At 44.2% G+C, this 26,718-nt stretch overlaps 3 protein-coding genes across 8 annotated transcripts in view; 1 reads left to right on the top strand and 2 right to left on the bottom strand.

Annotated features, from left to right (window-relative positions):
* Positions 1 to 21,325, bottom strand: part of Acyp1 (acylphosphatase 1) — a 26,981-nt gene extending 5,656 nt beyond the window's left edge. The window contains exons 1-3 of one of the 3 annotated variants that reach the window (XM_042692535.1): positions 21,318 to 21,325; positions 15,332 to 15,335; positions 4,234 to 4,325 (exon numbers count right to left, since the gene is read on the bottom strand). In XM_042692535.1, coding sequence (XP_042548469.1) covers positions 4,234 to 4,317 — 84 coding nt within the window. In that variant the 5' untranslated portion in view covers positions 4,318 to 4,325; positions 15,332 to 15,335; positions 21,318 to 21,325. Of the gene's footprint in view, positions 1 to 4,233; positions 4,326 to 4,657; positions 4,743 to 7,734; positions 7,843 to 15,331; positions 15,336 to 21,317 lie in introns of those variants that run through there. The other 2 variants (XM_042692536.1, XM_042692533.1) reach the window with 2 other exon arrangements.
* Positions 8,188 to 26,540, top strand: Zc2hc1c (zinc finger C2HC-type containing 1C). Of its 2 annotated transcripts, XR_006149428.1 has the most exons (4): positions 8,188 to 8,282; positions 8,975 to 10,316; positions 17,602 to 19,308; positions 26,528 to 26,540. XR_006149428.1 is itself a non-coding variant. In XM_042692531.1 (3 exons), exons 2-3 carry the CDS (start codon positions 8,994 to 8,996, stop codon positions 17,863 to 17,865), a joined length of 1,587 nt encoding a protein of 528 aa, XP_042548465.1. In that variant the 5' UTR covers positions 8,188 to 8,282; positions 8,975 to 8,993; the 3' UTR covers positions 17,866 to 21,039. The 2 variants fall into 2 exon arrangements, 1 of the variants encoding a protein (XP_042548465.1); XM_042692531.1 differs by lacking the exon at positions 26,528 to 26,540 and having other exon boundaries at positions 17,602 to 21,039.
* The window catches only part of Nek9 (NIMA related kinase 9), a 43,805-nt gene continuing 39,038 nt past the window's right edge, over positions 21,952 to 26,718 (bottom strand). For all 3 annotated transcript variants that reach the window (XM_042692528.1, XM_042692529.1, XM_042692530.1), the window contains 2 exons: positions 25,173 to 25,382; positions 21,952 to 23,026 (listed from right to left, as the gene is read on the bottom strand). In XM_042692528.1, coding sequence (XP_042548462.1) covers positions 22,904 to 23,026; positions 25,173 to 25,382 — 333 coding nt within the window. In that variant the 3' untranslated portion in view covers positions 21,952 to 22,903. The remainder of the gene's footprint in view (positions 23,027 to 25,172; positions 25,383 to 26,718) is intronic.

The following is a 26,718-nucleotide window of genomic DNA, read 5'->3' as shown; positions in this document are numbered from 1 at the left end:
AAGGGGCTCTTGTTGCCTTATATGGTGGTAGCTGCCCCAGAGAAGTGCCATCCCAAGGTAAAGGGGGGGTTGGAGGCTGATTATTTACTGCCTTTACTAAGTGGGCCTAGTGTTGCCTAGGAAGGAGCATGCTAAGCTGTGGAGAAGGGAAGGAGCGTACTAAGCTGGGAAGGGAGCTCATTTCACTAATATACAGTATCTTCTTTTACCTGTAAAACGATGTTGAAGGGGCTGGGAATGTGGCTTAGCGGTAGACTGGTTGCCTAGCATGCATGGAGCCCTGGGTTCAATTCCTCCGAACCACATAAACAGAACAAGCTGTGGCTTGAGTGATAGTCTTGAGCAAAAGGAGCTCAGGGACAGTGCCCAGCCCCTGAGTTCAAGACCCAGGACTGGCAAAAAAAAAAAAAAAAGACGTTGAAAAGATAGATATTCAACACCATTAATCACTAGGAGAAGGCAAATCAAAACTACCCTGAGAGCGTACAAGTATAACATATTACACATTATTATAAAAAGTAGGAAATTCTGATTCATGATTCAATGTGGATATACCCTTGAGGACATTATGCTAAGGGAAGTAAGGCACTCCCCAAGGTGTTAACAATGCAGTATGATTCCATTTGTGAGTGGCCTAAAGTGGCCAAATTTATAAAGATGGAAGTCAGGATCATGACTGCCAGGGGCTGGATAGAGGAGAAAATGAGGAGTTAGCTGTGGGTAGAATTTCAGTTTTGTTAAGAGTTCTGTGGATGGATGGTGGGGATGGTAGCACAATGGGTTGCTGAACTGAATATTAAAAATAGTTAAAATAGTAAATTTTATATTATGTGTATTCTAATACAGGTTGAAAAGAGTATCTGTTACACAGTTTCCAGTTTTGTTACTGGTTTGCACTGTAGTTCCCCCATAGTTGGAGACCATTTCTTGTATCACTTAAAATATTCTAAAATTTATTGGTACCTGAAAATAAAGTAAACAACAAAAATCCTCTGAGATGCTCACACCCATTATGATGGTCATTATAAATAAGACCACGAGAGCTATTGGCAAGGATGAAAAAAAAAATCGAAATTCTCATATACTGCTGGTGGGTAAAATGGGAAATTTTGGTAGCTTCTCAATAAGTTAAACATACAATTATATAACTCAGCAAAGTACTCCTAGGTGTAGATGCCTAAAGGAACAGAAAATGTCTGTACAAAAACATGCAAATAATGTTCACAGTATCATAACCGACAAAAAAAAAGGATTACAAACAGTAAAGAATAAGCTACAAGTTTAAGAAAAAATCATGAAATATTCCTTGTCGCTTTCTATATTCTCTGTTATTGGTAGTGGTAGTCATGGGGTTTAAAATCAGCATCGGGGCACTGTCCCTGAGCTTTACTGCTCAAGGCTAGTACTCTACCACAGCTCCACTTCTGGTTTTCCAGTTAATAGGAGCTAAGAGTCTCAAGGACTTTCCTCAGTTGGCTTTGAACTGTGATCCTCAGATCTCAGCCTCCTGAGTAGCCATGCTTAGAGGCATGAGTCACTAGCACCTGGCTCTACATTCTTTTTACTCTTTCTCTAAACTGGAGGCAGAGGAAGGAATATAAGGCAAGAAAGATGGGCTATATCATCTGGTCCTTGTCCCTTAGCAACTTAATCACTCTCTCTCTTTCTTTCTCTCTCTCTCTTTTCCCATTTTACTGTGTGTCTTCTGTCTGTCTGTCTCTCTTGCTCATTTTACTGAGGCCTGAAATCAGCTCTCATTCAGCTTTTTAAATGATAGCTGGTGCTCTACCACTTGAACCACAGCTCTAGTCTGACACTTTGTTGATAAATTGGAGACAGGCTCTTAAGACCTTTTTGCCTGGACTGGTTTCAAATCTCTATCCTCAGATCTCAGTCTGTTGAGTTGCTACAATTAGCCATGAGTCAACGGCTATTCTTTGAAGCTGTCACTTCCATCTACTAAATCACAGGTACTTGCTCCATATTACTGGTAAGCACAGCTAATTGGAACAAAGCTTTTGCTATGACTTCCAGCAATTCTTTCTTCAAGAGGCACTTTGAGTATGAAGCATAAAGAAATTATTTTACAAATAATTAGAGTATGAGGCATTGTCAAGTTACATTTCTATTTCCAAGAACCATGTCTGAACTTTTATTTCTTTTTTTTTTTTTCTTTTTTTTGCCAGTCCTGGGGCTTGAACTCTGGGTTTGGGCACTGTCCCTGAGCTTCTTTTGCTCAAGGCTAGTGCTCTACCACTTGAGCCTCAGCACCACTTCCAGCTTTTTCTGTGTATGTGGTACTGAGGAATGGAACCTAGGGCTTCATGCATACTAGACAAGCACTCTACCACTGAGCCACCTTCCCAGCACCCATGTCTGAATTTTTTTTTTTTTTTTGGGTCCGGTCGTGGGGCCTGAACTCTGGGCCTGGGTGCTGTCCCTCAGCTCTTCAGCTCAAGGCTAACACTCTACCACTTGAGCCACAGCGCCACTTCCGGCTTTTTTCTTTTTGCTTATGTTGTGCTAAGAAATCGACCCAGGGCCTCAGGCATGCAAGGCAAGCTCTCTACCACTGAGCTACCTTCCCACCCCCCACCCCTCCCACCCCCCACCCCCGCCGTCTGAATTTTTAATCCCAGCAATATAACAGCTCTGCAGTAGGCCGGGTGCCAGTGGCTCATGCCTGTAATCCTAGCTACTCAGAAACTGAGATCTGAGGATCACAGTTCAAAGCCAGCCCAGGCTGGCCGTAAGACTCCTGTCTCCAATAAACCACCAGAAAACCAGAAGGTGGCTCTGTGGCTCAAGTGGTACAGTGCTCACCTTGAGCTGAAGAGCTCAGGAATAGAGCTCAGGCCCAGAGTTCAATCCCCACAACCAATAACAAGTTCCACAGCCCTAAGTCATTTTCTATAAGGAGGTAGTACATACATTGCGCGAGCCATAGCCTGATATCCCTGTACAAAATGCAGAAGGGAAACTGAGACAGCCCTTGTGTGTGAATGTTAAGGGAAGATTAGTGCCACTAAAGTAGATGAAGAGTTGCCAACAGTTTATCTCTTCAAATACTCTCTATTACTCTAGCAGGAATCCATGCTACTATTACTATTATGGAATGAATAGTTATTTTTAACTTGAGAAATTCAGCTAGAAAAAATGAACAATTCTTTTTTTTTTTTTTTGGGTCCGGTCGTGGGGCCTGAACTCTGGGCCTGGGCACTGTCCCTCAGCTCTTCAGCTCAAGGCTAGCGCTCTACCACTTGAGCCACAGCGCCACTTCCGGCTTTTTTTTTTTTTTTTTTGCTTATGTGGTGCTGAGGAATCGAACCCAGAGCCTTGAGCATGCAAGGCAAGCGCTCTACCACTGAGCCACCTTCCCAGCCCATGAACAATTCTTCAAAGTCAAAAAAAGAACAGAAAGCAGGCGCTGGTGGCTCATGTCTGTAACCCTAGCTACTCAGGAGGCTGAGATCTGAGGATCACAGTTCAAAGCCAGCCCAGGCAGGAAAGTAGCATTATGGCTCAAGTGGTAGAGTGCTGGCTGTGAACTGAAGAGATTAAGGACAATGCGTAGGTCCAGAGTTCAAGCTCCACAACCGACCAAAAAAAAAAAAAAAGGAACAAAAAGTTGCTGAGTGTTGGTGGTTTCGTGCCTATAATCCTAGCTATTTGAGAGGTTAAGAGATGAGGATCCTGGTTCGAAACCAGCCTGGGCAGGAGAGTCCATGAGATTCTCCAGTTAACCACCAAAAATCAGGAAGTGGGGGTAGCAGCTCAAGGAGAGCACCCAGACCCTGAGTTCAAGCCCCAGGATTGGTGTGCGTGCGCGCGCACACACAGAGACAGACAGACAGACACACACACACACTAGGAAGGGAAACAATTACATAATTTACATGAGCAAGAATCAATTCGTCTAAGTGCCATCTCTGTGTGAACGGTGGTTTCCTATCAGATATGTGAGTTTGATGAAACCACAACAGGACTTTCCCTTTTGGAAGAGGAAAAACAAAACATCAATATGTGTCAACAGATGCTCAGTGACCATTTTAGCTAACAGCCCGAGAATCTGCCATTTACATCGTTTTACCCGTCTCAGAACATTGTCATCTCCATTGCTATACCATGCATTTCTCCATATAGCTACCAAAGAGCCAGCCTTTCCCGGTTCACGTTTGCCAGAAACAAGTCTCTTTTTGTTTGCACGCTCGTAGCTGGCTGTAGGTCACATACCTGCGTGTACTTGCGGAAAAACACCCCTTGCACCTTCCCAAAAATTTCGTAATCCACTGATACCAAGGTGTCCCCTTCTGCCATGCTCGGACCTGTCAGAGACCGGGAAAACAGAAAAGTAAAGGCCCACTCTGGACTTGCTAATCCTGGGGCAGAAGGGGCCCCACTCGCACTTCTTCCACCCATCCCACTGTGACCTAAGGTCCTCGCTGGGAAGGGGCCGCCAGCCCGGGAAGCTTCGGGAAGACACCGGGGAGGAGCGCTGAGGCCTTGCAGGCCAATGACCTGGGTATCCCGTTACTTCACAGGGCCACGCTAGCCCGTCCCTCCCCTCCACGCCTCTTCCCACGCGGCCCAGGATGCCCATTTACTAACAGTAACTCTCTGTGGGGAGCTCGCCCCTGGACCTCCCTCCCAGGCTCACCCTCTTCTTCTTGCCCAAGCCACACGGGCGACCACCAGACCAACCGACCCCCAAACCGCGCAAACCGCCGCTTCCGGAAGTTTGAGTCTTGCTTCTCCTTCGCTGTCTTTCATGCCTATCACCTTCTTCTGACCAATCAGAGGCAGAGCCTCGGCCCTAAGCCCGCCTAGAGGGTGGGACTTCAGCACCAGCAAGCTACCTAGCAAAGTGTTGGATTGAGGATCTCTCCAGAACGTGGCTTGGATGCCACAAACCAAGATCGAGCTATACCTCAGTCACGAAGCCCACATCCCTCTTTTCATTTTCTCGTGGCGAGAAAGGTATAGACGAAGTCCTTGGGATACATCCACTCATTCGATAAAAAGGCACTGGTGGCCTACTGGGTGCTGCCAAGGCACAGTACTGGGTAATGGGAAGAGTCTCCCTATGGAGGAACTTAAATTCTGGAAGTGTAGAATACTGATAATAAACACAAAACGCCACAAATAAACTGAAAAAAGACATACACACACCCTTTCTTGTCCTGATTTTTTTCCTCTCATTTCCCTTCCATTTTATTCTATGTCTACTCTGAAGTCAGTAGTAGAGGAGCTAATATATAATACATGCAGACGGGGTTATTTATCCTGGATTTTTGAAAGCTGCCACCGAATCTACTGTACTGAGAAGATGTCTGAGTAACTAATGAATGTATAAAACACAAAAGCTAAACAAAGCAAAAGCAAATAACTCAGGCTTCTAGAATCTCAACTGAATCAATATCAAGCAAACCAGTTATTTTTGGAAAAGGTAATTGTCAAAGTGGGTTGTAGGGTAAGGATTGTTGTCTGGTAGACATTTCAATTCAGCTACTCTTATGATTAGGAATGTGTATAAAGAAGAGCTTGTACTTATTATTCCTCTTTAGATTGCATGTGCATATTTTATCTCTTTATAACTTAAGTCTCCATCCGAGTAAATAAGTTGGCAGCTTCTGCAAGTAAGATGGGCTTGCCATGCCAGCCAATGAAAATAATTCCAATACAGAGTATGGATCCAGATCCTTGAGCAAAAGAGCTCAAGAACAGCACCCAGGCCCTCAGTTCCAAGCACCACCACCACCAAAAAGAAAAGAACACTAAGGTGTATTTGCTTATGCAATTTTTACCTAAATTTATTTATTATTTATTTTTGTTTTAGTCCTGGGACATGAACTCAGGGCAATACCTCTTGGCATTTTTGCTCACAAATAGCATTCTGCCATAGCTTCACTTCCTACTTTTTGGTAATTGATTGGAGATAAGTCTCACAGACTTCTCTGCCTGGGCTGACTTTCAACCAAGATCCTCAAGGTCTCAGCCTCTTGACTAGCTAAGATTACTGGCATGAGCCTAACCCCCACCCCTTTTTTTTTAGGTTTTCTTTAGAATCCAGAATCTATTGAGAATCTAAAATGTATGGAACACCATAAAATGTACAAAGATGAATGGTAACACTTGCCTTCAGAGAGTTTTTACTTTTTTGGGGGGGAGGGGAGGAGGTCCGGTCGTGGGGCCTGAACTCTGGGCCTGGGCGCTGTCCTTCAGCTTTTCAGCTCAAGACTAACACTCTACCACTTGAACCACAGCGCCACTTCCGGCTTTTTTCTTTTTGCTTATGTGGTGCTGAGGAATTGAACCCAGGGCCTCAGAGACATGCAAGGCAAGCATTCTACCACTGAGCCATCTTCCCATCCCCAGTTTTTACTTTTTTTTAGTGGAAAGGATATATTCAAATGCATGCACATGATGACAATAAAATATACAACATGGTGATTCAATTTCATGAACATTCATTGAGAGCTCATCTTGAATCAGCCCTTATAACAGGAACAAAAATATTATGAAGGAGCAAAGAAATGAATTGTCTGGGAAAACTGGCTCTTGTATAAAACAGCATTATTCCAAGGTTAAGTGATGGATCTGTAATGTGCTCTATCCAGTAAGTGATGAAGCTGTGGTGTGTTCTACCACTTCCCAGACATGGAAAGAGTACCACTAAGGCAAGAAAGGACAACTGGTCAGTTATGTCTATACCAGGGGTTCTCAACCCTTGAGAAGCTTCTAAAAATATGACTGCCTAGACCTTACTCTCAACATAGAGATTTCCAAGTTGTTTTAATACACAACCAGAATTGACCCTACTGAACTGGAATCTAGGGACTAGGAAGGGGAGGCAGGGCTGGAAAGATACGGTGGATCTAATCTGGGAGTTAGAAATGCCATGCTAAATTATGTGTTTCAACTTTATTATTGTTGTTGTTATTTTCCAGTACTGGGTTTGAACTCAGGAGCTACATGCTTGTCTGGTTGGTGCTCTACTACTTGAACCACTGCTTTTTGCTGGTTAATTGGAGGTGGAGGAGACTCCAGAAGCGACATGTCCAGGAACAAACTAGAAACTAGAAGGAAGTCAGAGAGAAAGGAGCCCTCTGGGAAATTCTGCCCGAGTGGAAGCTGTGGGAGTTGACAGAGGCTGGAGAAGCTGAGCTAACTGGAGGCCCCTGGAGAGTGGAAATGTCTGGGGCTGGTTTGTGGAGAAGGCAGAATAGTTCACTTAGGAATGAAAACAAGGACTGGAAAAAACCTGAGGACCCAGCGAGAAGGATTTTCTCTGTAACACTTAAAAGCTGCAGTCTGTGTTGCAGTATTAACACGACCGACCGCGCTGTTTTCCACGTGCAGAATTCTTTTGAGTAGTTACAGGAAAAGTGAGCTGCCCGTTCCAAACAGCTTACCCAAATGAACCGAAGCATGAAGACCCACAAACTCTCTCCTGAGGTCAATCAAGTCCTAGAGTATCGGTTAGTGCCGAAATCAGGTTACGCTGATTACTGTCGATGGCAGTTAGCTTTATTATCGTGGCATTTGGCTGAGTCACGCCTGGGCCCTAAGTACAGAAAGCCGTATTTACCACGTGAGAGCAAACCATTACAATAACAGAATAATTAGGGAGGCTCCAAAAACCACCCCAGAAAGATAACGCGTGGGGAAAAAAAAGATCAGCGCTCAAGCTCCCAAGCAGTTAGCGGGAGGCAGCACCGAGGGCTGCAGCCGTACCTGGGGCCCGCGGGGAGCGGCCGAGCGCGCCCAGCGCGGCGATCAGCAGGCCCGCGCCCGCCAGCCGGGCGGACACCGGAATCCCGCGGCGGGGTGGCTCCGCGGCGCATCCCGGGGTTCCACCCTCCGCCCGGCGAGGGCACACCCCGAGGGCTGGGAGCATTGTTCTCAGACAAACACAAGTGCTTCTGTGGTGGAGCCTCCCGCCCCTCCCCCGTCTCCCGAGGGCAGGGCAGGGCTGAGTTGCAGAGTTGGCGGGACACAGCGTCCGGTGACACTGAACCCGACCGCACCCCCCCCTTCACCCTCTACCTCCCCCCCCCCACGCGCCCCCCGAGGTCGCGTGTGAACTGCGCCTGCGCGCGCCTTCCCAGCCGGGTTCCCTGCCGGAGGCGGGGCTCGGCGCGCACGCGCTCCCGTCTCCCGGACAACAGCAATAACAGAGGCGGGCTCAAGAGCGCCTGCGCGGCTGTCGGTTGGCAAGGTCAGGTCTGGAAAATTAGATGCTTGGGCTTTGCCGGAGCTGGAGCTGTACCCGAGAGCCTCAGGTAGGCGGAAGGGCGGGGAGACCCGGGGTGAATGCCTCGGCCTCCCGAGGGCTTGTCCCCAAAGCGGAGTCCCCGGTGAGGGGTCCTACCTGATCCTTCAGGACCCAACATGACTTCAGAGTTCCAGATCTAAAGCAGGCCGCGGCCAGGTCAGGTGGCCTCCACCCCTGGGGTGACCCATCGGCGCCACCCTTTACCGTGCAGGTTTGACCTCTCCAGGCATCCGCCCCGCAGGCCCCTGGCGGTCCCCGTGCCCTTTTGATTCCCAGCAGAAGGAAGAACTTGAAAGCTCTATGCCAGTTAGTATCTGTGAGCCACTGTTTTCTCATCTGTAAAATGGTGTGGCTGGTCGCTTACTAACTTCTCAGTTAATAAGTGAAGAAACATGCCAGCAAGGGGAATTTGCTTCTTAATGTTACAGGTCTAAAACATTTCATCGACTACATGATTGTTTGTGACTGGTACTGTTGCAAAAGGATGATCGACTGACAGGAACACCTGTGTCCAATCTAGTTTTAGACCCTCAGGGCCTAAAAATCAAAACTTACTATGCTTATTGTTCTGGCAGATCCAGCATTACTGTCCCTAGAATAGTTTCATGCATAAGGCAAATATAGAAACAGTTTACTGTAGCAAACAGGAGGGAACCTCAAACAAATCTTTCACATGTATCTGGTTTAAATCTCCCCTAGGCTGCAGTCCAGACCCTGAATGGCTGGTCTCCAGTTGGCTCCACATCTGCCTGTGGGCGTTATGTTCCCACATAATAAAACAGAAGCTCCAGGGCTCCACTCAGCCAAGCAAGACCTTTATGAACAAGGTGACTCTCCCCAGCGGTCCCCGATGGAGCACTTGAGAAACAACTGCCAGCAGAAGTCTTTGAGCAACAAACAGCTGGCACTGGATAATGTCTACACTCACCCTAAATGGAACACCTGCACAAAAACCAGGACTTATTCCTATCTCCACTGTGCTGGAATCAGCCAGCGAGACTCAGGAAGTGATTTCCAGAGCCAAGGAAAGAGTTTGTTTTATTCATCAAGCCCTCAATCCCGGTATCCCAAAGCAAATGATCAGGACTTCATTCCCTTTACAAAAAAGCGAGTTGGGGTAGACCGGGCCTACCCACTGAAACCCATGGTCCACCGGAAGTCTCATAACACAGGTGAGGCTGGTCCTGATGGGGACCAGATCGTTTACCCAGGATTTTCAGAGCCAAGAGAGTTCTCAGACAGCAACTCTGGTCTGAGGAACTGGGTGAATTTATCAGTTCTTGCCACCTTGCAGGAGGAGAAGGCCATGACAAACCTCCATAGAATTGACTGGATACAGATCCAACGTCTTGAAGCTGCTGGGGAAAGCTTAGAGGAGGAAATCCGAAGAAAGGAAAATCTCCTGAGGGAAAAGCTGAAGAAGACAGAGCAGGGACTCAGAAGGATCCAGAAGGAAAAGGAACAGGCCAAGGAAAATGAGGACCAAGAACTACAGAGAATGGTAATCTCCAGGAGAAGAATTAAAGGCAGTAACAGCAGCAGCACATACAAACCTGTCTTTTCCCCAGAAGTCAGGTCTGAAGAGGTATTGATCAGAGACAGAGAAGAGGAGGAAATATGGGGATGCCCTCAGGAGAATTCTACTCCATTCCAGTTGTCTGGTTATGGAATCCAGAGGCTCAAAAGGGAAAAACTGGTGAAAAGTAATAACAAAATCCGAGCCCAAGCCTCAAGACCATCTTCAGAGAACTTCTCTCAGCCTCTGGAAGAGACCAGCAGCCCTTTTCAAGAATCTACCAGAAGTTCTAGCCTATCTAGGACCCCAGGCTCCTCAGGCTCTAGCAGCTCGACTGAGAAGCCAGAGATGGGCAAGTGTAGCCACTGTGGTCGCACATTTCTCTTGCTCAGGCTGGAGAGACATTCCACTGTCTGTGGCAGGATGCAGGGGTCCAAGAGGAAAGTGTTTGACTCCTCCAGGGCTCGGGCTAAGGGCACAGAACTAGAGCAATACTTGAACTGGAAGGGGCCAGATGCAGTCAAGGTAATAAGGGCCTCCTAGAGTTGCCTTTGTGTGGGGATCCTTGTAAGGGCCTGATATGTCCTTACCAGTTTTCTTTAGGGAAACATCGTGTCACATAGGATAAAGGAAAGAATGAACAGTTCTTGTGTGCCAGCCACAGGGACAGGAGCTTTTCGTGAGATCCTCACAACTGTGAAGATCTCATTAGCTCTCATTTTCTCAAAAAAAAACAAAACAACACTACATATATGCACACTTAGACACACACACACACACACACACACACACGACTAGAGAATGTTAAATAACTCCCTTGAAGTCCCAGCTTTAAATGGCACGTTCATATTGGGATGACTGTAAAATCTAGACTGACAAATATATGTTCTTTTGAATATAAAGTTAATATGTTTACCACATCAAAAATTTGTAGCAGGAAAAATTTAAAACCTCACAATTTTATGTTGAGATAAACATACATTTTTCCCCCTTGGAACATATACCCTGCTCCCTCCCAAGACTAGAGCTGTTACCATGTGTGCCTTTAGCTGCATTCAAGAGTAGCTCGATTTTGCTATGCCTTCCTAGAGAATATGAGAAGCAGAGCTAAATTTGGAATTACCCTTCTCTCTGCTTAGAGTGTGCACATCTCGAGAGTAAGAGATCTTCTTTTGGACTACCTTTCAGAACTTTCCTCACTTTACAACCAGGTTGTAAAAAGTAAAGGCTACAAGACTCTTAGGTAGTAAGTTCATGAGAATCATGTATGTTTGGACATCTCTGGAGGAGACTGACCCTTAAACAATGTCATTTGGTTTGTAAAATGAGTGTTTCTCAAAATGGAATGCATTGACAAATACTTTTGTTTTAATGTTTTCAATGTTTTTAGTGAGCTTATTAAGCCTGTAATGTCTAGGGATCTTGAATTTAAAAGAAAATATTGATAGTAAAGAGAATAAATTGAACAAGCTTAAGGAAAGCTGAGGATATATGATCTCAAGGGCCTCATCTGACTAATATTCTAAGAGAGAGAGAGAGAGAGAGAGAGAGAGAGAGAGGAAAGGAGGGAGAGAGAGAGAGAAAAAAAGAAAGAGATTCATCTATTTCCAAACTCCTCTGCTATGCTGGAACCTCTCATCCATCTGGTTTGTATGCATTTGCTGGCCCTTTAAAAACTCAACATGAGGGGCTGGGAAGGTGGCTCAGTGGTAGAGTACATGCCTTGCATGCATGAGGCCCTGGGTTCGATTCCTCAGCACCACATAAGCAGAAAAAGCCGGAAGTGGCGCTGACGCTTAAGTGGTAGAGTGCTAGCCTTCAGTTGAAGAGCTGAGGGACAGCGCCCAGGCCCAGCTTTCAGGCCCCACAACCGACCAAAAAACAAAAAACAAAAACTCAACATGATGTGATGGCCTCTAGCAGATGTGGATTACACTGCAGTTTTGTTTTTTTCTTTTGGTATAATCTAGGGGATCCACCACAAAGAAAGTTCCTCCCATGCTCAGAGTCATCTCCCTAAAATCTAGCTTCCAAGACATCCACAATTAGTTCCGGCAGATGAAATGACAGTATGGCTAGTTACTAATCTTTTGTGTTTTCTTTTTGGTCAACCCAATAATCCACTGGGGATTTCCTCTCCATAAATCTACCATAGTGGTTTACTTTTGGCCAGAACCTAAATGAATACTGTGTTTCTTAAATTCTTGAGTATATTAAACATGAAGAACCCCCCCCCCCACACACACACACAAATAAAGCCCACTGGGTTTCTGAGATCAGACAATCCAGCTTTGTAGAAACTAGTTTGAGAACAAGTGTGTAACTGAGGACATTAAGGCAGAAAGGACCTGGATGGGTGTACATACCCTCCTGGAAGTGCCTCAAGTCTTATTTAGAGCCCTGTGCCTTCAGCAGCTGAGCAGCTGTGTCTCCCTGACCCTCCTCTAGTCTATTCAAATCAACAAACAGTTTCCACAAACATTCTTTTGTTTTTGTTATTGTGGTTGGTATTGGGGCTTGAACTCAGGGCCTCACACTCTTGACTTGTTTTTTACAGCTCACAGCTGCTACTCCACAACCCCTGGCTTTTTGCAGGGTATTTGGAAATAAAATTCTCACAGATTTAGCTGCCTAGGCTGGTTCCAAACTGCGATTCTCAAATCTTAGCCTCCTTAGTAACTAGGATTATAGGCTTGAGGCTCTGCTGGTGCCTGGCTTCTTGACATCCTTTAATCTTTACATAACTTCCAGAAGACTTGTTTCTCTTGTCCACTAGATGGTAAGCATTTGAAGTCAGGAACCATACACTTCTTAAAACCATATACTTTTTTTTTAAGCCACAGAAACATTTCCAGTTTTCTGGAGAAAATTGGAGATAGTCTCACAGACTTTCTTGCCCAAGCTGGCTTTGAATTGTGATTCTCAGATGTCAGCCTCCTAAGTGGCTAGGATTAGAAGCTTGAACCACTGGTGCCCAGCATAAGAACCATACACTTCTTTATGCTTTGTATTGAGTAAAGTTGCAGTATGAGAAAGAGTTAAAATATAGGTATATACTTGAGGAGCCTGCTTCTAGTTGATTTCTCGGAAAGTGTCCTGAATACTTTTACTAACACTGACTCTACCCTTCTCTATGTCAATAAGAGACTCTCTTAATGAAACCTCTTTTTTCCCTTGAATATATTTCTTGTTGATTCATATATTAATGTTTTTGTTAGTGCTCAAATACCTCTCATACTAGGGTTTTTTTTTCTTTTTATTCTAGAAATTTCTCTTCCTTCTCTGTGTCTCCCCCTGCTTCATCTAGACTGGTTATTCTCAAGTCCTGATGTGGACCTACTGACTTGGGACTTCTTTTTGCTTCTCTTCTGTTTGGGACCTATTTCCATCATCTGTGTCTTTATTTTTCTTGCTTCACTTCTTGATTTGCTGACAGTTACAAGAATTTTGTTCAAGAAGTATTTTTTTTTTGTCTTGAATGAAAATATTTATAAAAGTAGCCTGCTATCAATGATTTGGCTGGGTATAGAATCCTCAGTGGAAAATTATTTTATTAGAACTGTTTTTATTTTTTTTATTTTTGGGTCTGGTTGTGGGGCCTGAACTCTGGGCCTGGGCGCTGTCCCTCAGCTCTTCAGCTCAAGGCTAGCGCTCTACCACTTGAGCCACAGCGCCACTTCCGGCTTTTTTCTTTTTGCTTATGTGGTGCTGAGGAATCAAACCCAGAGCCTCAGGCCTGCAAGGCAAGTGCTCTACCACTGAGCCACCTTCCCAGTCCCTTTATTAGAACTTTTAAGACGTGTCTCATCTAGTGTTTACTGTTGGGAAATCTAATACCATTTGGATTCCTATTTAATACTATGAAATTGTTATGTTGTTTATCAGAAAGCATACTGTATTTTGTTTATTCTGATTTCTTTTTTTGTGTTTGTTGTTGCCAATACTGGGGCTTTAGCTCAAGGTGCTCAAGGTTAATGCTCTACCACTTAACCCATAACTCCACATCCACCTTTTTGATGGCTAATTGGATATAAGAGGCTCTCAATTTTCCTTCTTCAGGGTAGCTTCAAACCACAATCCTCAGCTCTCAGCTTTCTAAGTAGTGTGAGCCACTGGTGCCCGGCTTGTAATTTTGAAATTTTACAGTGATTGATTCAGATACTTGTTAAGCCATTTTAGTTTTAGTGATTTTTTTTTTTTTTTTCCTGGTCTTGGCCTTGAACTCTGAGCACTATCCGTGAGCTTTTCTTGTTCAAAGCTGGCAATCTACCACTTGAGCCACAGCACCACTTCAGCTTTTTCTGTGATTTAACCAGTGAAACGAGTCTCACAGAATTCCTGCCTGGGCTGGCTTAGAACCATAACCATCAGATCTTGGCCTCCTGAGGATTGCAGGTGTGAGCCACCAGTGTCCAGCTCAAGACTGTAATCTTTAATTCTAGAAAATTGAATTATATTATTTTAGAAATAATTTCTTATTTATGATTTCTTGGTTCTTTTTATTTTTTTTATTTTTATTTTTTGGTCGGCCGTGGGGCTTGAACTCTGGGCCTGGGCGCTGTCCCTCAGCTCTTCAGCTCAAGGCGAGCGCTCTACCACTTGAGCTACAGCGCCACTTCCAGTTTTTTCTGGTGGTTTATTGGAGATAGGAGTCTCACAGTCTCTCCTGCCCGGGCTGACTTTGAACCGCGATCCTCAGATCTGAGCCTCCTGAGTAGCTAGGATTACAGGCGTGAGCGACCAGCGCCCGGCTTCTTGGTTCTTTTTAGAACTACTAATGGGCACATGTTGGGTCTACAGGATTGGCTTTCTAATATATATTTGTATATATATGGTCTACAGGATTGGCTTTCTAATATATATATATGTATATAATTTTTTTGTTATTGCCAGTCTTGGGGCTTGAACTCAGAGCCTGGGCACTGTCTGTGATCTTCTTTTCCTCAAGGCCAGTACTCTATTATATGAACCACAGCACCACTTCCAGCTTTTTCTGCTTATGTGGTACTGAGGAATCGAACCAGGCTTCATGCATGCTAGGCAAACACTCTACCACTAAGCCACATTCCCAATTCCTCCTAATATTTTATACTTTCCATTAGCATAGCCATACAAGGGGGGTTTCAATGTGGGATATTTTCACACATGTATACAATATATATACAATATATCATAATCAACCTTACCCTTTCTGTTATTATTCCTTAATCCACGCCTCCATCTTAAAATAATTTCAACACGTTTCATTGTTCTACTTTCATACATGTAACTAATTTACCCTCATTCTCTCTGCTAGCTCTCCCCTTCTTGCTGATACCCCTGTCTTTTTTTTAATTTACTTGCACCAAGGGGTTTCACTATGGCACTTCAGCTTTGTATCTATTTTGTTCAGAATAACTCTCTGTATTGCTTTCTTACTCTCTGTCCCCCCAAATCTCCTATTGATGCTGTTGAGATTCCTTATACCATCTTCTTACATAGTTGCACTGTATTTTGAAATTATTTATCCTTTATCTTTTTTTTTCCTCTCCCTTTCCCACCCTCCTCCATTGTCCGACAGAATCATGTTGTATGCGTGTGCATCAATATCTCTTAGGTCTAGCTTCCATGTGAAGATAGCATAGTGGCCCTTTTGAACTTTCCATTTTCATCTTATTGTCCATTCTGAGAACATTTTGACATTTTTTATAAAGTTTCCACTGAATTTCGAACTATCACAGCTTTTATTACTTTTTCAAGTTCTTTGGTTGTTTCTCTTTCATAGTATACATTTTTTTTTGGGGGGGGGGGGTTCTGTCATGGGGCCTGAACTCTGGGCCTAGGCGCTGTTCCTGAGCTCTTCAGCTCAAGGCTAGCACTCTACCACTTGAGCCACAGCACCACTTCCAGCCTTTTCTGCTTATGTGGTGCTGAGGAATTGAACCCAGGGTCTCATGCATGCAAGGCAAGCGCTCTATCACTGAGCCACCTTCCCAGCCCTTCTTGTACATATTTTGTTGTGCTTTTCTTTCTTTCTTTTTTTTTTTTTTGGGTCCGGTCATGGGGCCTGAACTCTGGGCCTGGGCGCTGTCCCTCAGCTTTTCAGCTCAAGGCTAGCGCTCTACCACTTGAGCCACAGCGCCACTTCCGGCTTTTTTTTCTTTTTTCTTTTGTGGTGCTGAGGAATTGAACCCAGGGCCTCACGCATGCAAGGCAAGCACTCTACCACTGAGTCACCTTCCCAGCCCCCTGTTGTGCTTTTCTGTAAAGAAGAGTTTTGTCATTTTTCTTCCTGAGTTTTTGTTTCTGAACTTTTTTTTGGGGGGGGGGGTCAGTTGTGGGGCTTGAACTCTGGACCTGGGTGTGGTCCCTCAGCTCTTCAGCTCAAGGCCAGCACCGTACCACTTGAGCCACAGTGCCACTTCCGACTTTTTCTGCTTATGTGATGCTGAGTAATCAAACTCAGGGCCTCATGCATGCAAGGCAAGCACTCTACCACTGAGCCACTTTCCCAGCCCTGTGAACTTTTTAAAAGTCTTTTAGAGCTTTTGTCTATCTATGTATCTATCTATCTAGTCAGTCGTGGGGCTTGAACTCTGGGCTTGAGTGCTGTCCCTCAGCTCTTCAGCTCAAGGCTAGCGTTCTACCACTTGAGCCACAGAGCCACTTCTGGTTTTCTGTTGGTTAATTGGAGATAAGAGTCTCTTGGACTTACCTGCCTGGGCTGGCTTTGAACTGGGATCCTCATCTCAGTCTCCTGAGGAGCTAGTATTACAGGCATGAGTCACTGGCACCTGGCTTGTCTGTCCATTTATTGACTAAGAGTCTTCATATTAAGGTTATTAAATAGTGATTAGGTCCTTGCGATTGAGTCCTCCAATGTCAATGTCTGAAGGCTTATCTCTGGATCATTCATCATCTAGAGAACCCTTCTTTTTTCAGAGTCAGGATGTCAGAGCCAGGCACTGATATGGCTCACTCCTGAAAGCCTAGCTACTAAGAAGTCTGAGATCTGAGCATTGTGGTTTGAAGCCAGCCTGGGCAGGAAAGTCTATGGGACTCCTATCTCCAAAACTACCAAAAGCCAGAAGTGGAGCTGTGGCTAAGTAGTAGAGTTCTAGCCTTGAGTGAAAAAAGCTCAGACAGTGTCAAAACCCTGAGTTTAATTCCCAGGAAGGCAGGCACACACACACACACACACACACACACACACACACACACACACACACACGCACGCACGCACACGCGCACACACACATGAAAGAGAGAAAGAAAAGGAAGGAAGAAAAAGAAAAAAGGAAAGAAAGAGGATGATGTCAGTTTTCTTGGTACTCTGGGAATTGAGTTTGGAGAAGAAGGATGAAAGTTCCACAATTTGTAATGTATACTTGAACCTAATCCCCATTTCAGTCCAGAGATTAACCTTGTTCTCCACCCTGTCTGGATTTCTGTGTCTGAAACCCATCCAATTCTGTTTCTCAGAGAACAAGTCTCCCTGTTCTCTTGTGAGAGTACTGGACATTTGGATGTGCAAGGTGGAGAGAAGCCCTGGGTGCCAGCTTTTCAGCCTGCACCTTCTGCTTTTCTACTATCAAGTACTTCCAAGCACTGACCTCCTCAGGCATTTTGCTGGGAAAATGGCTCGTTTCCCAGCTGTCTTCCCCCTTGGTCTGTGCCTCTGCTATGACAAGTCAGATGTTACTGCTGCCCTCTTCCTGTTCTCTTGAGAATCAGTAAGCCTTTTAATTTCTGACTATCATTCTCAGGGAGTCTCAGGAAGGAGACAAGATAAATACCCTGTTGAAGGATCAGTGTTCTTTTTATATTACAGGCTGAACCTCCTCGGAAGAGCAACTGGAGACAAAAGCACGAATCTTTCATCCGTACTCTCCGTCAGGCTCGAGAAGTCCAGCAAGTAATTGCCAAAGGTGGAAACCCAGCAGACTTGCCTCCAATCCTGCCGGCAGAAAATCCAGACTATGTTCAGTGTCCTCACTGTAGCCGCCACTTTGCTCCTAAGGTGGCTGAGCGACACATTCCCAAGTGTAAGACCATCAAGAACCGCCCTCCACCTCCACGGAAGCATGAGAGCTGAGCAGATGACAGCGAGACTACCTTACGTAGTTCCCAAAGCTCTGCTTCTCTTCAGCAGTAAACAGAAACCAAATATATTTGATGCAAAGCAGAAAGAAAACAGAACTTTTCCAGAAGCCACATTTGCCTGCAGTTAAGCTGCACTAGGAGAGAGCCATTGGTAAGCATCGAGACAGAGGAAAACCCAGCTTCCCCTAGCATCACAACCTTTGCTTGTGTGCCTTATGTTCTCGCCCCAAGCAAGTGGGTGAGGACAGTAAATCGTGAACAGGCTGCATTAAAGTTCTCTTCCTGTGAGCTGAGCCTGGGCTTTGTGCTAGTGAAGGGCCTCCGGTCATCACGTGTTCAAAGTTTCCTTAAAGCCTTCTCATTCATGCAAGTTCAGAGTACCGAGTGAGTTGGGGTCAGCAGACTACAGTCATACAGTTGATAACTGTTGAGAAAAACAATAAAGGACTGAGGGTGCAGCTCAGTGGTAGCGTGCTTGCCTAGCGCGTACAAAGCCTGGGTTCGATCCCTAGCACAAGAAAACAAAGGATAGTAAGATTGTGCTTTAAGGCATTATTAAATGGAACTCTATCTTGGCCTCCCAGGGGCATGGTCCTGGCCAAAAGCCTATAAAAGTACATAATGTGAGGGCACCAGTGTATCTTAAACCTTCCCTGTGGTGTACTGTTAATAAAGGAAACATCTTTATGTATGTTACAGCATAGGAATGGGGAGAAAACACATTTTACTTCAACTTGTTCTTTTCTAATGGGTTTCATATGTTGGATAAAAAGAAAAAGATGTTGATAATCTGCTCTCAACTCAGGGGGTTGAATGCGTTTTTAAATGAGGGAGCAAATCTACCATCAAAGCCAAGCAGAGGCACTGGCAGAGTCCCATGTCCCTGATGGTTAGAGTATGTTTGCAGGGGCAGGCCCAGATCTTTTAAATTTCCTACGTAGAAAAGTGCCTAGTACAAGTTACGTCCTCAATTAATGGATTTTATGAACTTAACCAAAAAGATTTGAGTAAGGACAGCTCAGAGACAAGATATTTGACCCAATATGTATCTCATCTCCCCAGGAAGTTTAATGAGAAATACACTAAGTTCCACACTTGATGTTAAAAGCAATGGATGGCAAGAATAAGTTGTGGACAGCGTTGCTCCAGCGATCTAGCTTATTTGGCTACGCAGTTTTAAAATACATTCCAACATTTGAAAAACAAGATAGGGAGAATGTCTTGAAAAGTTGGAGGTCCTGGAAACATGACGCCAGCCTAGGGCATTGTGGGTGGAGTTCAGAATTAGTGGCTCCTTTAGTTGTCGAATGGCAGCATTAGGGTCAGTTTCAGCCCTAGATGATGTTAAGGTCACAGGTCTGGGTCTTCCAGAGAATAAATGCTATATCTATAGACCCAGTGATGTAGTTATTCATTCTTTAGCTCCCAAAGAAATGTAATAGCTAATGTCTTAAGTGCTCCCTTTGATATGTACATGTTGAGGCCCTGAGTTTCTATCTTTTGAATCTGACTTGGCTTTTGGGAAGAGGTAAGACCTTTTTTTTTCTAAGTGTCTTCTTGTGTAGAAAAAGGACAGCAGAGGACACATAAATGCTGCTTGTAAATGTCCATTTTATATTACCTTAACCAAGAACATTTAGTGCAAATAAACAAATTTTCAAGTTCAAAAAGTTAAGCTACGGGGAAAAAAAGCCTCACGATGAAGGCTCACATGGAAACTAATTTTGGGAACTGTGTGTGTAATACCGAGATAATATGTCTTCCTGCTTTATGCCATACAGCACCCCTGGTCATTATTTGCTTTCAGCCCAACAGATCACTCTTCAAAGCGACAGGCAGCAGCAGATGTGACAGGACATGGGCTCTCTTCCCTAACCCCGTGACTCTGAGTTTAATGATTAGTGCACTTCTGTAGCATGGAAGCAAAAACAATTTTTGGCTTTCCAACAGGGAAGAATGTGTTTCACTCCTGACTATAGCCTACTCTGTCCTGATGCCATTGTGACTAATACTTCCTTGAGAGTCCCAGGGATCTCATTTGAATGAATTTGTGTGAAACTGTTTTTTTTTTTGTTTGTTTTGTTTTTTGGTGCCGAAGGAAGAGTATATTTAGGGCCTTGATCCTGCTTAGCTTTTTCCCTCAAGGCTGGCATTCTTACCACTTCAGTGAGACATGCCTCCAGTTCCTGAGTCACTCTTTATTGTGTTTCCTAATAGATAACAAAAACAAATGAAGTTTGAGTTTTAGAAGGACTTTGCTTTAAATTTAGCAAGATGCTCAGCCAAGAGAAGTTTGTAACTTGTCTGCTATACCAGGAAGACCAAGTACAGCTCGGCTTCTTTGAGAAAAGTTTTATAGAAAGAACCTGGCATGACCACTTGGAAGAGCACCCCTGTCCCTGACACTGAAGAGGAAAACGCAAGAATGGATCTGCTTTTAATGGTTCAATCCCCACTCCCACACTTTCAGAGGTCTTTTGGGGGGAAAAAGGTTCTAGCAATTGAAATGACTTTACTGGCAAGAATAAGACACTGGGAAGAAGATTTTTTCTGAACATTGTCCTTTTTGTTTCTGTTAAGGAACATTATTTATATAAAGACTCATGTAATTGAAGATTCACAAAGGCCTAGAATGTGGGTGTTTTATCTCCAATGACTGAGGTTCACACACAGGCTTACTGAACCACATCACTCAGGGTTTAAATGTTTATTTAAAACAGAAATGCCAAACCACTCCACCCTCAACCTTTCCAGCTTCTGGCTAACAATAAGCTGGTTCTGCAGCAAAAGTGCAGGCGCAAAGTAATGCAGGTTATACTGTAACTCAAAAGCAATACTACTGGAAAACTTCAAACACCCAGCACTGCATAAGGAAAAGCAGGACACACTTGAAAGAAAATTAGCTACAGGAAACCATTCAAAGGCACTTCAGCTGCCTTGCTTTCAAAATATTCTAACGCATGGCTGCCACCTTGAACTGGTTTCTGTTTGCATAGCTGTTTGGTGGGGAAAATCATATGGCTATCCCAGGCACAATTAGGGAAAGTGCAAATTGTCTCTAAGGCACAGAATTTACTCAGCCAGATTATTATCAAGCCTAGACTTCCCAAGGGAACATAGGAAGAAAACCATTATCATATTCCACCGCTTGGGACTGACACCTTCCCCCCCCCCCCCGCCCCCCCCGCCCCCCAACAAGAACTAGAGCTCGTCTCCCTTCAACACTTGCTGTCTGTCACCTCACTGTCTGAGCACATGCCCATGTCTCTCAGCTCCAGAGCAGAAGCAATCCTCATGATCAATTCCCAAACTCACCCTGCCTCTCAGGCCTGCTGAGATGGTGAGTATGATACAGGAACATGAAAGGCCAGTCAGTCCTTATGAACACCAAAGCTTCATTTACATGATGAACCAAAACCTACTGTCAGGGGACTGATAGCCAACCTCAGGCCCCCAGACCTTGTAACCTTAAGTCAGGGTTGGCCCTTCCCTTATTATAGGAAAAGGCTTTGGTGAATATGTTAGTACTACTGTACTGTGCTTCTCAGAATTGAGAAAACAATGGGATAGCAAACCAAAGAAGATCCCATTGACAGAGGTGCCCACACCAGAAGGGGGTTTCCTCCAAGCACCAGCCTTTGCACTACCAGGTTTAGGAAAATGGCAAAATTTCCACTGTATAGATCCTCCTACAATATTAAGAACATTTTTTTTTTGGTTTGGATAAAACAATCCAGCTGTTGGGGGCAACAAGATATGAGATAAACACTACAGAATATTTCATAAGGCTCGATGGAAAACCCAGGTTCACATCCTTGAGTAGCCTGAAATTCTGCATATATAGCCTGGTGGTTCTAGGGCATAAAATGTGTTTAGAAAAGGTAGCTTGTTCCTGATTTCAAGGACACATCAGAGGAGAGCTTACAGCCAAATCCCTTCCACCTGGCAGGCACCAGGTACTACTAGGCTTCCAGGACACTTAGGTTTTAGTGCTGGTGTTGGGCCACTCAAGTAGGAAAAATGATACAGATTCACTATGTGTGGTGTGGCTTCAAAACACACCAGAAGGGGAAAAATACTGACTATAGACATTCAGAAAGGGAGTAGCTAGGGCTAGGGCTGCTGAGATCTTAGACCCTTAAGAGTTGAGGCACAAGAAGCCAACCCAGAAACTCAGCATCACTCATACACAAGGTACAGGCATTGAAGGAGTTCCTTTGCCTTACAATTTCCTTCTGTAGCCCTACCTACTGTCCTCTAACTCAATTCTCAGATACATCTTCCTTGGAGGCATCCTCCAGAGCCAAGAGGATGCCTGTACCAGCCACAGGCTGAAGAGATAGCTGTGTGATAAGAAGGGACTTGCCCTTTCTCTCCTCACTAATGACATTTCAATCAATCTTCAGAGGAAAGCAATCTAAGCCCACTTTTCCTCTTCAAGTGTTTAGCTGCACAAAGTAATCCAACTTTCTGAAAGCAAACACTAGACTGACTCCACTGCACAAGTTTTCCTGGACTCAGGGCTCCTCAGAGGGCTCAGATGCTTCACCACTTTCTGGAGGACCCGTGAGGGCCACACCTGGTTCCAGCCCAAAGCAGCTTTACACTTTCCCCTCCCCCACCTGGAGGGGCAACGCCTGGTGCTGAATTTCCAAGGCAGCTTCCAATCAATGCTGAAAATGATAAATGGTATATGAACTGCTATCAGCGTAATTAAGGTGAGCACTGTGTCTCCTCTTTAAAGGAGGGATCAACAGATGAGGTACAGAGCTGCTGTTGCTATGGCAGTCACTGATGACAAAGCCAGGGTCCTGGGTCCCGGTCCCTTCCATTCTCCAAAACAATGAACTCACTCCTAGATCCTATCTAAAAGGCAACGCCACTCTCCACATGTACAAGGAAAGTGCTTCAGAGCCTCCGCCTTGCGCTCCTTGTCTGCAAGTGAACAAAGCCAGGAAAGTTGCTCTCTGCATTCAGTAAGTGTGCTGTGAGGTTCTTTAGATCCCAGTTTCCTGTGTAGACTCAGGAGACTAGAGGCTGGGTCGACAGGAATCTGTTCCCAGAAGGCACCAGGAATCTGAATCTAGGTCAGGCTTTGGATCCATTTCCATTTCTTCTTTTGCTGTCTGAGTTCCTTTGGAATGCATCCCCACCTGTCCAGATAAAATACAGTCTCAGACTAGCAACAGAACTGCCTAATCATAGCCATTTAGGACTGTACTTTCAATGTCACTAAGGACTTGTGGCTGATCCTACAGAAGCTCATGGCATTTCTTTTTATTTTTTGTGTCCGGTCATGGGGCCTGAACTCTGGGCCTGGCGCTGTCCCTCAGCTCTTCAGCTCAAGGCTAGCACTCTACCACTTGAGCCACGGCACACTCTGGCTTTTTTCTTTTTGCTTATGTGGTGCTGAGTAATCAAACCCAGGGCCTCATGCATGCAAGGCAAGCGCTCTACCACTGAGCCACCTTCCCAGCCCCTCATGGCATTTCTTTAGTCTACCTCTTTATATCTGTTGCAGGTAAGGTGACTAATTGTCTTGGTTTGCCCAGACCTACAGAGTTTTCTGGAATGCAGAATCTTCTGTTTTTCAGCAGAAACAGTCCTGGGCAAACAATCTTCCGGCCTGCGATGGCTTCCAATTTTACCTCAACACACACACACTACACACACACACACACACACACACTCTCTCTCTCTCTCTCTCTCTCTCTCTCTTTTTTTCTCTCTCTATTAATCCTCAAAGTAACACATATGGGGTTAATGGTATTATTCTCCTCTTTTAGGAAACTGGGGCTCAGAACAACAAGTAATGAACTCAAACACATATAGCAGATAAATGGCAAAGCCAAGGGCCGAATCTGGTTCCCTATTTTAAGCTGAAATTACAGAAAATGGTATCAGGGTTCTTTAAAAACAGTATCAGCAGCATCACTGGAAAAAATGTTCTTCCAAAACTATTTTCCATCCAAATAAACATCAAGCTTTAAGACTATCTAGTTTTCAGAAAAGACAAGGTGACAAAACAATTTAGACCAAAGAGACAAATTCAGAGCACAGGATATTTTGTTAAATTAGCCCTGTTTCTTCAAGCCATTATCAAGCCAATGATAGAAGGGGTAATGCTGGTCAAGATGCATTGTACTCACACACTGACATATTGAATTGAAACCTTTTGTACAAACTACTTAAAGATAATAATAAGTGATGTGGCAGAGAGTGTAGATCAAGTGTTAGAGCACCTGCCTTGGCACAAGGCTCTGAGTTCAAATCTTAGTGCCACAAAGAAAAAAAAGTGATAGTAATGAATGCAACTAGATTACAATGAGACACAACCATAAGGAATGTGGGATTCTTGACTGGCTTTTGGTCTTCAAAAGGCCATTAAAAAAATAAAATTGGGAAAATTCAAATTACCAACCTGGTATACTACATGAAACTTGAGAAATATTAGTGTTAATCTTATTAGGTATGATAATAAGTTGGCTGGCCAAAAGAATGGGTACTTTTGTTCTGAGATGTGTAATAAAGTATACATAATGGGTCTACCTCATGATTTTTATAACTTACTTTAAAATGACTCAGAAAAATAAAATTTATATTGATATCTTACAATACATATAGCAACATAATAACTATTAAGTTTAGATGGTGGGTTGACAGGTGTTCAGTAAGATGTTTCAAATCATTCATATAAGAAAAGAGGGGGCTGGGAAGGTGGCTCAGTGGTAGAGTGCTTGCCTCACATGCATGAAGCCCTGGGTTCAATTCCTCAGCACCACATAATCAGAAAAAAAGCCGGAAGCAGTGCTGTGGCTCAAGTGGTAAAGCCCTAGCCTTGAGCTGAAGAGTTGAGGGGCAGTAGTACCCAGGCCCAGAGGAATATGGCTTAGTGGTGAAGTGCTTGCCTAGCATGCATGAAGCCCTGGGTTCGATTCTTCAGTACCACATAAACAGAAAAAGCTGGCAGTGGTGCTGTGGCTCAAGTGATAGAATGCTAGCCTTGAACAACAACAAAAAAAGCAGCTCAGGGACAGTACCCAGGCCCTAAGTTCAAGCTCCAGGACTGGCAAAAAAAAAAAGGGCTAAAAGATTAAAAGAAACCCCAAAGGAAACTAGGTGGTAAAAATGATTCAATCCAGGTGCCTCAACAAAGCTCAAGTTTCTGAGATTAATTATGACACTTACATCACTGTAAGGGGACTTACAAAGGAGTAAGTCTATTCAGTACTTGGTGTTTTGTTTCTGTGATTTTTCAAACCAGACTTAGAAATTGAATTACTCTTTTAATGCTCTCACCTGCTGCCCTCCTTCTAACTTCTTGTTTAGCTTCTGTAGCTGGGTAAAAATCTGGAGGTTTTCTTGTTGTAGCGTCTGTTGTTCAGCCAGACACTTTAACACCAGCCCCTGCAATCTCTCAACCTCCTCTTGCAGACCGCTGCACGTACAGGCAGGAGTCAGTGGTGTCCCCTTCCCAGCACACGGTACCACAGGAGTCAGCTGAGGTGGCTACAGACAAGAATTAGACATTGCAGGAAGCTGTCCTCAAGTGCCACAGTTCCCCAACCAAAACAGATTTTACCTTAAAACTAACAAGACAGAACACATATACAAGAGAAATGAAGAACATTAGGATTCTACCGCAGCTGGTGTTGACAGAGCAAGGCAATACTCAGTGCCTTGGTGCTCATTAGGCTAGGAAAAATAATCTATGTTGAAGGATTTTATGAAGATGTTTATGTATCTATGTATATTTTTTGAAACATAGTACTTTTATGTAGCCCAGGCTAGCCTGGAACTCACAAACTCCTAACTTAGCCTCCTAAGTGCTAGGATTACAGGCATATACACCGTGCCCTGCCCTGTAAAAAGTCTTTAGAGACATCAATATGTTCTCATTTAAAATGCTAACATGGAGAAAAGCATCATTTGGAACAAATCTTTCCGATCACAGTGAGGATATTAAGTCCTGATAATAATGAGGACACTATGATTCAAAAGATTAAGATTCATAAAACATGGGCTGAGAATGTGGCTTAGGTAGCATGTTTGCCTAGCATGCATGAAGCGCTGAATTCGATTCCTTAGTACCACATAAACAAAAAAGGCCAGAAGTGGCGCTGGCTCAAGGCTTGAGCAAAAAAAGCTCAAGGACAGCACCCAGGCCCAGAGTCCAAGCCCCATGACTGACCAAAAAAAAAAATAATAAAAAATAATGAATAACAATATAAAAAAGATGTGAAGAAGTATTCAGTAAATAGGACTCTAACAGTAAACAGGACTCAAAGCTAATCAATAGAAATTAAAATGCTCATACTGAAGTTTCAAAGATTTTATTACCTCCTGGGAAGGTTTCTAATTATCCAGATTTTTCTTTTCTTTTTTTTGGTCGGTTGTGGGGCTTGAACTCTGGGCTTAGGCGCTGTTCCTAGGGTCTTAAGCTCAAGGCGAGCACTCTACTGCTTGAGCCACAGCGCCACTTCTAATGGTTTATTGGAGATGAGTCTTATGGACTTTCCTGCCTGGGCTGGCTTTGAACTGTGATCTTCAGATCTCTCAGCCTCCTGAGTACCTAGGATTACAGGCATAAGCCACTGGCAGCCGGCTAATTATCTAGATTTTTCTATACTTTGTGCATAAGTCAGAATCAACAGACAACAGTCCATGGACCAATTTTGGCCTACTACTGATTTTGTAAATAGTCTTAATGAAACACAGACATGCTTACTCATAAAGTATTAAAGGTTTGAGCATCTCTAATCTGAAGATCCCAAATGTTCCAAAGTTCAAAACTGTTTGGGCACTAACATGATGCCTCAAATAGAAAATGTCACTGCTAAGCTCA

The sequence above is a fragment of the Dipodomys spectabilis genome, unplaced genomic scaffold (genome assembly GCF_019054845.1).
Source record: "Dipodomys spectabilis isolate Male_0828 unplaced genomic scaffold, ASM1905484v1 ptg000157l, whole genome shotgun sequence".
NCBI lineage: Eukaryota > Metazoa > Chordata > Mammalia > Rodentia > Heteromyidae > Dipodomys > Dipodomys spectabilis.
This window is presented reverse-complemented; position numbering and strand designations above follow the sequence as displayed.